At 44.5% G+C, this 12,687-nt stretch overlaps 1 protein-coding gene across 1 annotated transcript in view; it reads left to right on the top strand.

The window, feature by feature from the left end:
- The window catches only part of LOC311246028 (uncharacterized protein), a 90,270-nt gene that overhangs the window by 41,620 nt on the left and 35,963 nt on the right, over nucleotides 1-12,687 (top strand). The window contains exons 17-18 of the mRNA XM_084336094.1: nucleotides 3,749-3,817; nucleotides 3,913-3,981. Of these exons, the coding sequence (XP_084192220.1) occupies nucleotides 3,749-3,817; nucleotides 3,913-3,981 (138 nt within the window). The remainder of the gene's footprint in view (nucleotides 1-3,748; nucleotides 3,818-3,912; nucleotides 3,982-12,687) is intronic.

Here is a 12,687-nt window from a genome sequence, read left to right as displayed (position 1 = left end):
TTCATTAAAATTCATTAAAAGCTACTATCTATCCATGGTGCTGATTTGTTTCTGACATAAATAAGTCCAGTGCAACCTCTGGGTCATCCTCACAACATACCTCCTCCCAGTTTATACCCAACATTTCATTAATAAAACCGTCTACATTAAAACTCTTATATGACCGTGAGTGAAATTTCAGGGGAGCTCCCACAGACCGTAGTACAATATATACATACATGAAACACATATAACACTGTACATAACAGAATATTTTAAATAAAGTGCATGATGAGTGGTAACAGTGATTATCAAGTCCAGGTAAGTGCATGGTGCACGTGAGGGGTCAGTCAATGAGCGTTTAACAGTCTGACTGCTTGGGGGAAAAAGCTGTTCTTAAATCTTTAACTCTTGGCATGTATGGACCGGTATCTCCTCCCTGAGGGAAGGAGCTGAAAGAGGTGATGTGCTGGGTGAGACTGGTCCTTGATGATACACTTGGAGCGGTGGAGGCAGCGGGAGGTGAAGACGGAGGTGATGTTTGATAGAGGAGTCCCGACAATCCTGCCTGCCGCCTTCACCACCCTCTGTAGAGCCTCTTGCTCTGCCTTTGTGCAGCTGGATAACCACACAGACTTCACACAGACTGTCTGTACAATACTGCTGTAGGCCTATAATACTTATGTAAATAAGTAAGGCAATTGAAATATATCTGCAGTACAGCTCAATACACACAATTGTTAAGGGGATGCAGACCAGAGAAAGACTTCCGTCTTGTTTACATCAGGGTCCCCCATTTTCAATTCATCATAAATGTACAGTTCCCTCCCCCTTGTATATATTTACTGTATGTCACAAATGTAACAGTACTGCATGGTCTGCATCCCCTTAACAATTGTGTGTATTGAGCTGTACTGCATTCTGCAATCTGTTAATAAAGTTTTCAATCAATCAATCAATCAATAAATCAATCAATCAATAAATCAATCAATCAATCGGTCACTGTACCCATTCTGCAATCTGTTAATAAAGTTTTCAATCAATCAATCAATCAATAAATCAATCAATCAATAAATCAATCAATCAATCAATCAATCGGTCACTGTACCCATTCTGCAATCTGTTAATAAAGTTTTCAATCAATCAATCAATCAATCAATCAATCAATCAATCAATCAATCGGTCAGGTCACGTGTACCCATTCTACAATCTGTTAATAAAGTTTTCAATCAATCAATCAATCTGTTAATCTGTTAATAAAGTTTTCAATCAATCAATCAATCAATCCCGCAGTGCAACGTGCAACGTGACACAAAATCACGTCACCATAAAGTTTTCAATCAATCAATCAATCAATCCCGCAGTGCAACGTGCCAAAATCACGTGACCAAAATCAGCCAATGGAAGCGAGGGGTTGCTATGTGCGGCCTTGTATGTGCGGGGGCTTGTAAGCGCTGTTCTCCGGAGCTGCAGCTGGGTACTATTGGGGCCGCGCGCTGACGGCCGCGCTGTGAGGCAATAGTATCCAGCTGCAGGACGAGAGCACCAACACTTTAAGGCATAGAAATATATAGAACACTAGATAGCTTGCCCGCGCTGCCGGCCAATGGAGAGCGACGTCACTGAACCGCCGCCATCTTGCTCCAGTTAGCCTTGAGTGAGAGTGAGTGAGCTGCACAGACAAAAATACTCATAACTCGCTGAAATATTGACGGATTTACAAACGGTTTGGTTTATTACAAGCATTATTAACGTGGCTATGATTCAAGCGCTTTGTAAAAAAAAAACATCTTTAAATTTTTTTTTATAAGTATGCAGCAAAAAAAAAAAAAAAAAATGTGTGCCAAAAAAACTGCGCATGCGCGTGCACATGCGCGTGCACGCGCGTGGAGCGTTTGACCTACTGTCAATTTACCACTGCACCACTGTTAATGCCGTGACAAATAAAACTCTTGACTTGACTAGACTTGACTTGAACTGCAGAGAAAATTCCCAATCTACCGTCCCGGTCGAGACTAATTGGAAGCGGAGTGCAACATGTGCAAAGCTTGACCATGTGTCTGTGTCTAATAAAGGTGCTGGCGATCTCAAAGCTCACATGGACACAGAAAAACATTACAAATAAAGCTGTGCGAGGCGAGAGTTTGATGGCAAAGTTGACCGAATTGATTGAAGTATGCGGCTATACAGAGAGAGAAAGAAAATAATTTTAAACTATTTTGATGCCTCAAAATTATGTTTTGGTTTGATAAGATGCTTGTTATGATACAATCATTCTAAGGATTATGTGTGTAATAAATTAGTTTTGTACACTAATTGCAAGTTATGCAAATGTAACAAATTCGAAACTGCATAGTGCACTTTTAAATTACTATCTTTGTGAGGTTACGGTTTTATAATTTACATTACATTGAAAATATACAAGGATATATTTTTTAAAGCTGGATTTTCTAATACAGAAGAGGTATTATTTAGAACATTACTTCATATTTTTCTTGTTATTTATTTTGTCCAGTAAGACTTGAAAATATATATTATTTTGTCATAGGTTGATTTAGTTATTTTCTTGAGATTTGTCAGATAGATTACTTTAGGCATAATACAGCATGTTGAGTAACTTTGGTTATAGAGAGATATTATTTTGTTATAAAATAAATTATAAACAATAATTTTATATCCAGACAGAGGAGGCATACTTTAAATATATTAAAATGATAAGACATCTTTGAGTAAACTTCGAGTATCATTAAGTATCTTGAGGCTGAAGGCAGAGTGTCCTCTTTAAAAAAAATATCACAATATGGTCACACTTGAAGTTGCATGATAATTCACTTAATAAAATAATGACGAGGCAGCTCTGTATTATCAATCAATGGTCAAATAAATATTTGATTAAGGAATATAATATGCCTTTTTGTATTATTTCTGTGTATCAGCAAAATGTATAGATGTTTATGTTAGACATTGAGGGAAATTAAGATTCTCAGATTTTTTCCGCTTATCAACTAACCGGTTAATCGGCAGGTGACGTATGTTGCTCAGTAGTTGCTGATGTCTGCTCAGGAGGTTTGAGTGTTTGCTCAGACGGAAAAAAAATTAGAGGGAACATTGCCCATCACCACCTTCTTGAACATCTCCCTGCTGGATCCTCTCAGCATGTGCCTGCACAACTCCATCTTTCTCTTTTTCAACCTCTCCAGCAGCTGTCCTCCTTGCATACCCGCTCTTCTCAGTACCTCCTCATTCTTGATCTTATCCTTCCATGTTATCTTCAGCATCTTCCTCAGCATCCACATTTCAAAAGAGTCTATCATCCTCTTTGCCTCTTCATTCAGTGTCCATGCCTCTGCTCCCTATGAAAAGACTGACATAACATACATACATACTAGCATGTCAGTTATCCAATCAGGTGCATTCCACCTGGAGAAATGGGAAGTATGGAAGGGATACATGCACACAACATGTAAACAACAACATTCATTTTGTACCTGCCAAATTTTTAAATTCATGAATCAATAATTATTTTGGGGGAAAAGCAATACTTTTATTCCGCACCTTTCTTAAAACTCTGGATATATATATATATATTATTTTTTTTATTAATTACAATGGTCTTTATCTATACTTTTGTCACACGTCAGCTACCCCATTTCTCTCTCGCTCTCTCTCTCTCTCTCTCTCTCTCTTTACCATGGTTATTGCCACCGGTGTGCTGCGGTGCCGATAACCAGGATGTGTGACATGTATTTTGACAATACTTTCTTCTCAGGGTGATCAAGGGCCAGCTGGACCAGTAGGCCCCAGAGGGACCCCAGGTATAGGTGTATTGGGCCCTAAGGTAAAGACATTTTATCTAAAGCACAAACATACATATAATTGCGTGTAAAAGTAAGGCCCAGGGTGGTGGAACAGACACAACACTGTCGTCCACAGGGCTTCCAGGGATTCCCAGGTGAGACAGGACAGCCAGGGGAGAGAGGTGAGGGAGAGCCGGGATCCAAAGTAAGTACAATCAGAAAACTCTTTATTCACCAGATACAATTAATGTACAGGAATTTGTCTAGTGACATTGATGATAAAGACATACAACTTATACAGTTTCACAGTAAGACAGGCATGTAATACAATGACAATAGAACCTTGCATACAGTGAACAGAACAGCAAGACAAACAAAAGACAGACAGTAGATTATACTTATCACTCTCCATCTATAACTTACATTCATATTACATTTACATTACGTCGTACTATGTACATCATTATTATCAGTGTGGCATACAGTGTGGTTGCAGCTGTGGGCAGAAGTGAGTGTCCAGTAGTGTTTTACTGCAGTACCAGGTCCTGCAGTTATACTGAATACAACAAGTAGTGAGTAGATGAGTTTGGAGCATTATGCAGCTCTTACACGATTCCACACTGCTACGCAGAGCTGTCTCTACACCTGTACATCACAACCTGCTAAACACCTCTGCCCAAAATCTGTATCCGGACATCCCCAACCAAATTAGTTTGAAAGGAAATGCGGCTATAACTTTGAATTGGGCATATACAGAGTATCATAAATAATCAAAAACAAAGCTTGTCTGAACCTATGAATTATGCAGTGATGTAATTATCAGAAAAGTATTTTCTGCGTAAGGAAACAAAGGTTATCCTATAACTGTAGTTACATGAGTCTTTTGGGAGCATTCTGCTCCCTATGGGATGTCCCTGTCACCTAGCGTGACCTTGAAAGAATTCCGCTACTTGCACCTTTACTTGCCCGGCCACACCCCTTCCTACCATATGCATATAAGCGAGGGGCGTGACCGTACTCCACCTTCACAAGTCTTGACCTTCGGTAGGAAGACAGACAGGGGTCCTCAGTGAGTTCGGGAGCAGAACGCTCCCAAAACATCACATGGGGCGCCACCAAGGCGGTCTGCACGTGAACGCACAGCTCCCGGTGGCCCACCTAATGGGCGTGAAACCCCCTCCGCCGATGTTTGATCTACCCCGTCATTTCCCCCCGGAGATGCACGCGAGCCCTCGAGCTAGCCTAGTGAGCTGGCGCTCGGTAGAGATTAAAAAAAAAAACATCCTGGCCGACCGCATAAAAAAACGCTGTTTATGCCGTTGGCCAGACCAGGGCGCGCTGGTCCCGAAGGCTGATTCAAATAAACACCTGAAAAACACGCCCGGGCCAGCGCTAACACCGGTCCCGTAAGACCAAGTGCTGATATGAACAGCGTGTAGGCTCGTAAAACCTGAGAACGGTGGCGGGCGAATTCTAACAAGAAAGAGCCCCCACAACATTTCTCCCCCCTGTCTGGGTAGAACCAGGAAGGAACCGGTCCGAAGGGAAAAAAAACATCCGTCACAAATTCCGCTCACACGAGAGGGGAGGGCGCCAGGTTTATCCCGGAGAGACCTTTTAAAAGACAACGTGAGTGATATAGCACAGCTCAATACATACAATTGCCAAGGGGATGTCGACCAGAAAAAGACATTTGTCTTGTCTGCATCAGGGTCCCCTCTTTCCAATTCATAGTGACCTGCCACGCAGATCTCAACTCACGGATATATCTCTCGGGCCAATAAGAAAACGTGAAAACCTGTGACGTTTTCAATGGCTGCCCCCCCTCTCCCCGAGACGAGCAGGGAATGCAAACATTGCCCTGACGTCGAAAGAGTGTCACGTGATGACACTAATGCGCACGAGAGGTCCCAGAGTGAAGAGGTGCGCTCGTTTTGAGCTACGTCCTCCCCCTTCATCGTCAGAATCCCACTGAGGATATAAACATACCCAACGGAGAAAATGGAAACCGGTTTATCCCCGCCCACCCTCGCATAAAATACGAAGATATGAGGTAAAACACGGAGCAGCGCCACTAGCCGCGAGCTGTGTTTACAGTGAACAAACAACATACTGTAGCAGCTAGCTACCAACCGTGGGTTCAGGGCTGTGCCTGTTCAAAAGGCGCGTTCACCCGCAGCCCCACGTCTCCGTTTCATAAGCGAAAGACTTGTCGTCCGCCATGCCTTTCACTTTATCACGTGAAAAAAAAAAACAGACTGAGTGAAAGGGGCAGAGCCCTTGGCTATGTGCTACGTACATTGCTTGAAAGCTAACATGATAGCAACACCAATTGTGAATTCAGAGTCTACGCCTGTTTAAAAAGGCGTGTTCTCACATGAACCCCACAACTCCCCCACACACGCCACCCCTCAATTTGAGCTGTTACAACAGACAAACAACCGGCCCTCATTACTTATTTCGTACTACGGCTACCCCAAAATACACAGTGAATAAACTAGGGCTGTCCCCGACTAAGGATTTGGATGGTCGACTATGATTGGCCAAAATTTGCCGTTAGTCGACTATTGATCGACAAAAAAAATATATATATGTATAATGTTTAAATATTTTTTATTTATTTTTTTATCATTCCATTTGGGCTGTGGGGGTGCTTAATGTCTGAAGGAGTCGACTGAAGGCTTCTTGTCCTCTGCAAAAGTATTCAATTGGTCCACTGATGGATACATTATGATGAATTGAAAATGGGGGACCCTGATGTAAACAAGACGAAAGTCTTTCTCTGGTCTGCATCCCCTTAACAATTGTATGTATTGAGCTGTACTGTACTGTACCCATTCTGCAATCTGTTAATAAAGTTTTCAATCAATCAATCAATACATCTTGATATTTGTCTAGTCTAGTGTGTTCATTAGATGGGTTAAATCCTCTTTCAGTGCCTCTGTGCCTGTTTTCGTAGGCAGTTAGCCTCTGGTATGCGTGTCATTAGCGTTAGCCACGTTTCTAGGCCTATTTTCTTTTGGAAAGAATGATAAAATATATATATATAATTTTCTTTATATATTTTTATATTCGACTAAGAGGTTGGCCAGTCGACTACGGCTCCTTTCGACCGATTAGTCGACTAATAGGGGTCAGCCCTAGAATAAACACACGCACGTTACAAACAAAAACTTGTCACTCCTTTAGAGGGACCTTTTTATTTGATTTGATTTGATTTGATTTGATTGATGGATTAAAAACACACAACAAGGATCCAAAGGATAACATGAGAAAGAGTAAAACCCTTATTTCCGTCATGGTCCAAGGGCTGATAGGCCACAACAAAAACACGACAATAACACAAAACACATACATTTAAAACATTAGAAGACTAACCTATAGCTAAAATTGTATACCCCACAATAACTAAAAACTGATTGGAAACCCATTCAAACTATTCTACCGCCAATGCTCGTGCATGATTATCCATATATGGTCATGAAACACCCCCCATGGGATGTGAAATAATGGACTAACCCGAGCGAACTATGAGAAACTCCACGAGCGAGATTGTTCACGGAACCAAGAAGACACAACCTATGGGATAAATAAAAGGCGGACTTGTACATGGTGATCAGATATCAAAGATTCCCTAAGATCATTGCTGCAATTCTGCCTGGACAGCTCAAAATACTAATAAAGACCGTTCGTTAACCACTGTTTGGCGTTGGTTGGTGTGTCATTATAACCATGCTGGAATATGAATGCCTTTATTCATTTAGTTCGATTGGCTACTGGGTATAATATGATTTGTACTAGAGGCATACAATCTATTTTGTTGTCGGTATTAGGTAGCCTATATGAATTACATAATAGCAGCCATAGCCTACATTATGCAACAGTAACTTGCGCATATATAATAACAGCCCTGCGAAGCCTGCATACAGTCAACTAACTTGATCATTAATCTAGCTGTTGTATCTTTACGCTTATGAAAACATTAAATAATATGTATAGGCTATAGGCTGTCGCTTTGCATTAATAGCCTATATTCTCAAATGGCATTTAATGGCTATCCGACTCCTCGCGGACGGACCAGTATACCTTTATATCATATTATATTCATATTCATATCATAGTTTACTCTATCAGCCTACCCAGCATGTAATACATTCTTTGTTATAACTCAACTCGTTATTATTTTGCGCATAGATTGCAGAAATACGGGAACGTTTTGATTTATATTAAAAGGCTTTGACATTGTAAAACTAAATACGTGGAATTCTGTAAGCAGAATACAAGTCATATCACCCACACGATATATGCTCTGTATCCGATTCCAGAGCATGTATGCTTTTCATTAATTTAAGACACATTTATTGCAAGGGTTTTGTACATAAACTCAACAAATAACCTCTGTTCTTGTTGCAATGCGTTTTTTATTCTTTCTTATAGGAAGGGGGAAGAACACTATATCGTGGGTGTTCATATGTGTTATGGTTTGACACCGACCCCAAACGCAAACGGCACAGAGAGAGTTGTTTCAGAGTTAGCCAAAATCAAGGGCGTGTTTATTTACTGAGTAACAAGAATGAATTTGGTGGTGAACAGAACAAACTGGGAAACAGGCATGTGAGGAATGTTTGCTGCTCTGCAGCTTCTCCCAGAAGGTTACGTTGTGGAATTTGTCCGTGACGTCTGAGCCGCTCTGCAGATCCTCCCAGCATATGCTCCGGATGGAGGCATCCGAGTTAGGGAGAGAGAGAGTCCGAGTTAGCTCAGCGCACAATTGAAAACTGACAGGTGACTGGTGAGGTGAATTGTCCAAACAAATAATCCAAGTGACAGATCTTCGGTGTGAAACACACAGTGAGCAGTGTCCAGAGTAAAAACAATTAGGTAATCCAAATGTGAAAATCCAACAGACAAAAAAGGTGAGAACAGTCTGAACAAAAACAGGATCTCTTCAGTGCTTTACAAACACACAAAAAACGATAGATCCAAAAGACTGTTTACAAAAACTCACCAGAGCGCAGCGCGTAAAGCGGGCAGATCAAACAAGGCGACCGCTTCGTAACGGGGAAGCAGGTTCTCCAAACGGAATATTTCTCGAGAGTCCTGGGAGGCAAAAGAACAGGGAAAGCAGCGACGGGAAGGAACAGGCAAATGCAGGGAATGTTTCAGAACGATCCAACATCGATACTAGGGGAATCAGAGTCTATAAAGCCTCTTGGGGCGCTGATTAGAACACACATCAGGTGCGTGATGGTAATTGATACTTGACTTAGAAGTGTGTGTTCGGCACGGACCAATCAACACAGAATCCTCACAGTACCATAAAGGAACGGAGCGAGGCAGGGAATGCAATAAATCAACAAAGTACCTTAAAGGAACGGAGCGAGTGGGTGGGGAGCGGACCAATCATCACAGTACTTTAAGAAGCCCGTGGTGGGGAAAGAACCAAACCTCACAGTACTCCCCCCTCCACGGGAGCCACCCGGCGACCCACTCGGCCCCGGCCTGCCCGGACGGGACCGAAGGAAGCCGGCGATCACAGGGCTGTACGCTGCGATGATCTCATCGCAAATTGCCCCTTTAATTGGCCGTTGCGATTGGTAAATAATATTTGGGGGCGGGCTTGCGAGTAGGGATTTCAAGCCTTGCATTCGCATTTCACTCCTAATCCTAAATGATCCAAGGCGTGTGATGACGCTGAGCACTCAGGTATGATCAGCGGGGAAAATCAACTGAGCACTCACTCTGATAGACTGGCTGATTTAGCTATGAAGAAAAGTAAAGTTAGTAGTAGGGATGGGAATCGATGGTTCCTAACTGGGTTTTGGCCATATGCTCCCGAAATTCTCCCGCTGTTTGGCTGCTTCTATGTGCAGTGAAAACTACTCGAAATGCGTTAGAACCTAGTCATTGATTTAGTTCAGGGTTAGCCGCGGAGCTAACGCTAGCTAACGTGAGCTAATCAAGCTCACAGAGAGAGATAAACAGCTGACAGCAGGTAGTACAGGTACAAATACAATAAAACAAGGGGTGGGGGCTGTTGTGTAAACCTTGTGTCGCGTCAATCTGGTCCACACGTTACTCGTTCATATCTCAGCCCGTGCTGAGATATGCCCATTCCGCGGTCTGTTAATAAAGTTTTCAATCAGACAGATGTATGGAAAGGCTTTTATTATAACATTCGTTGAGGTAAAATCATTATGCCTCATTTAGTCATCCTGCAGAGCACTGGTATCATACTCGTGGGCCGCGGGGAGCTAATGTTAGTAGCGTCAACACACAGGGCATTCAGGAAGTCAAAAACTAATGCGCTTGCCGATTGGTGCTAAGAACAGCAGGGCGGGTGCAAGCGTTGTGACGTAATTGGCAGACTCTACTGTCAATCAAAATTATTTTGTTTTCCGTCAGAATTAATGAATGAGAACTTTATTAACAGATTGCATAATGGGTACAATACAGTACAGGAGGATGAAGACCAGAGAAAGACTTTCGGCTTTTTTACATAAGGGTCCTCCATTTTCAATTCATCAAAACATTTAGAGACATACAAATATACAGTAGTTTCATAAAAATGCTAAAATGCTATTGATTGATTTTGACTTTATTAACATATTGCAGAATGGGTACAGTACAGCTCAATACATACAATTGTTAAGGGGATGCAGACCAGAGAAAGACTTTTGTCTTGTTTACATCAGGGTCCCCCATTTTCAATTCATCATATTTCATATCTAAATCATATAATATCTCATTGCTAAATATATGCAATATATAATCTAATAATCCAATAATCTAAATCTAATATATAATATAAAAATGCTAAATGCATGGGTATTTTATTTTGTCTTTAATGTTAGCTTGCAAACTCATACTGTCTTGGTAAGCCTTATAATGAATTGTTTGGGGTAAAAAATAAAAACATCGTGATGTGTATCGTGTATCGCCGAAAGGTCAGAAAATATCGTGATATCATATTTAGGCCATATCGCCCAGCCCTAGTTGGTTCATTATAAAAGATACAAACCTGACAACAAAAGCACTTAAATGTTAAATAAAAGGACCACAGTAATGAGGCAGGAGGAACATATTTTTTTGCACTATAATGGTAAAATTGTTATTTAAAAATTTGCCCCTAAAACATATTCTTTGCCCCTAAATTTCTAATTTAGGGGCAAGTGTGCCCCTAGTGAAAAAGCTTAGCGTACAGCCCTGGATCAGGGGCACTGGAGAGGGGGACAAAGACAGAGGACCGGCGAGGGAGGCCGGAGACGGGGACTGGGACCCGACAGCGGAGGCCGGGCACGGGGACAGAGGACCGGCGAGGGAGGCCGGAGACGGGGACTGGGGCCCAACAGCGGAGGCCGGGCACGGGGACAGAGGACCGGCGAGGGAGGCCGGAGACGGGGACTGGGACCTGGTGAGGGGGCTGGACGGCACCTGAAGACACTGGGCACGACAGGAGGAGCTCCACCCCTTGATGGTACCGGAGGACCAGGCGATGTGGGGCTCGTGCAGCGCGAGCCAGGGCCTGCCCAGGACCACAGGGACAAGAGGAGAGCTGGTGACGAAAAACTGGAGCCTCTCAACGTGGTTACCAGCAACGGTGAGAAGGACTGGACAGGTGCGTTGAGTGACGTCAGCCAGGCGGCGATGATCCAGTGCGAAGACCTCCAAGGGCCTCTCGAGGTCCTCAAGTGGAATGTTGGCCCGGGTGGCAAACCCAACGTCCATGAAACTCCCATCAGCACCAGAGTCCATGAGTGCACCCACCGTCGCCCGCTGGTCCGCCCAGGCTAGGGTGACGTCCGCCAGACGGTTAGGTGGTGCACGGGTGGGGGAACAGGAAAAACTGCTCACTAGGATCTCCCGGGGTCCCGGCGAGCCTGGTCTTCTTGGCCGGGTAGGGCAATTGGAGACACGGTGTCCATACCGGCCACAGTAGAGGCAACGGCCGGACCTGAGCCTGGACTCCCGTTCGGCCGGGCTAAGGCGGTTGCGTCCCAGCTGCATGGGTTCCTCCTCGGTCACGGCTCGGGAGGGAACAAACCCACCAGTCACGGAGGGGGCAGGACGGTCAGCACCGTAGAGGCGGCCGCCGGGAAAGGGAGCCCCTGAGCGGAGGTCGATGGCACAGTCGAAAGGCCGGTGAGGCGGAAAGACCTGAGGCCTGGACTCACTGAAAACCTCCTCGAGGTCGTGGTACTCGGGGGGTACGTCTGGGGTACTGAAAACCTCCTCGAGGTCGTGGTCCTCGGGGGGTACGTCTGGGGTACTGAAGACCTCCTCGAGGTCGTGGTACTCGGGGGGTACGTCTGGGGATCCCCGTTGTGCTCGCTCACGCCTTCCCTCCCGGAGGCGTCCGTCGATGCGGATAGCGAGGCTGATCAGGTCCTCGAGGGACTCAGGTTCCTCACGGGTCGCGAGCTGGTCCCTGACTGCGTCGTTGAGCCCCCTCATGAAGGTAAGACGAAGTGCTTGGTCGTTCCAACCGCTCTCCGTAGCCGCCAGTCTGAACTCCAGCACGTAGTCGGTAACCCCGCCGCTGCCCTGCCGGAAGGTACCCAACCGGGCTCCAGGGTCCAGACCACGGGCTGGATGGTGGAAAACCCTGCGGAGCTCAGCCACGAAGTCTGGGTAGGAGAAACAGAAGTCTGCCTCCATTGCCCAGGATGAAGTGACCCACTGGGCTGCCCGGCCTGAGAGCAAGTTAGTCATGTAGGCCACTTGGGCTCCCCTTGAAGTGAAACGACTGGGTTGATGACGAAAAACCGACTCACATTGCATGATGAATGTGGCACAATCCTCGAAGTTACCGTCGAACAGCCGTGGTTCGGAGAGACGGGGCTCCCGAGGTGCGGGATCGGGAGGCGCGGGGCCTGCCAGGGCTGCGGGTGATGCTCCGGCCGAGGCTCCT

The sequence above is a fragment of the Notolepis coatsorum genome, assembly GCF_963971535.1.
Source record: "Notolepis coatsorum genome assembly, chromosome: 19".
In the NCBI taxonomy this organism is placed as follows: Eukaryota; Metazoa; Chordata; class Actinopteri; order Aulopiformes; family Paralepididae; genus Notolepis; species Notolepis coatsorum.
Note: the sequence above shows the minus strand (reverse complement) of the source record. Positions and strands in the feature narration are given on the sequence as shown.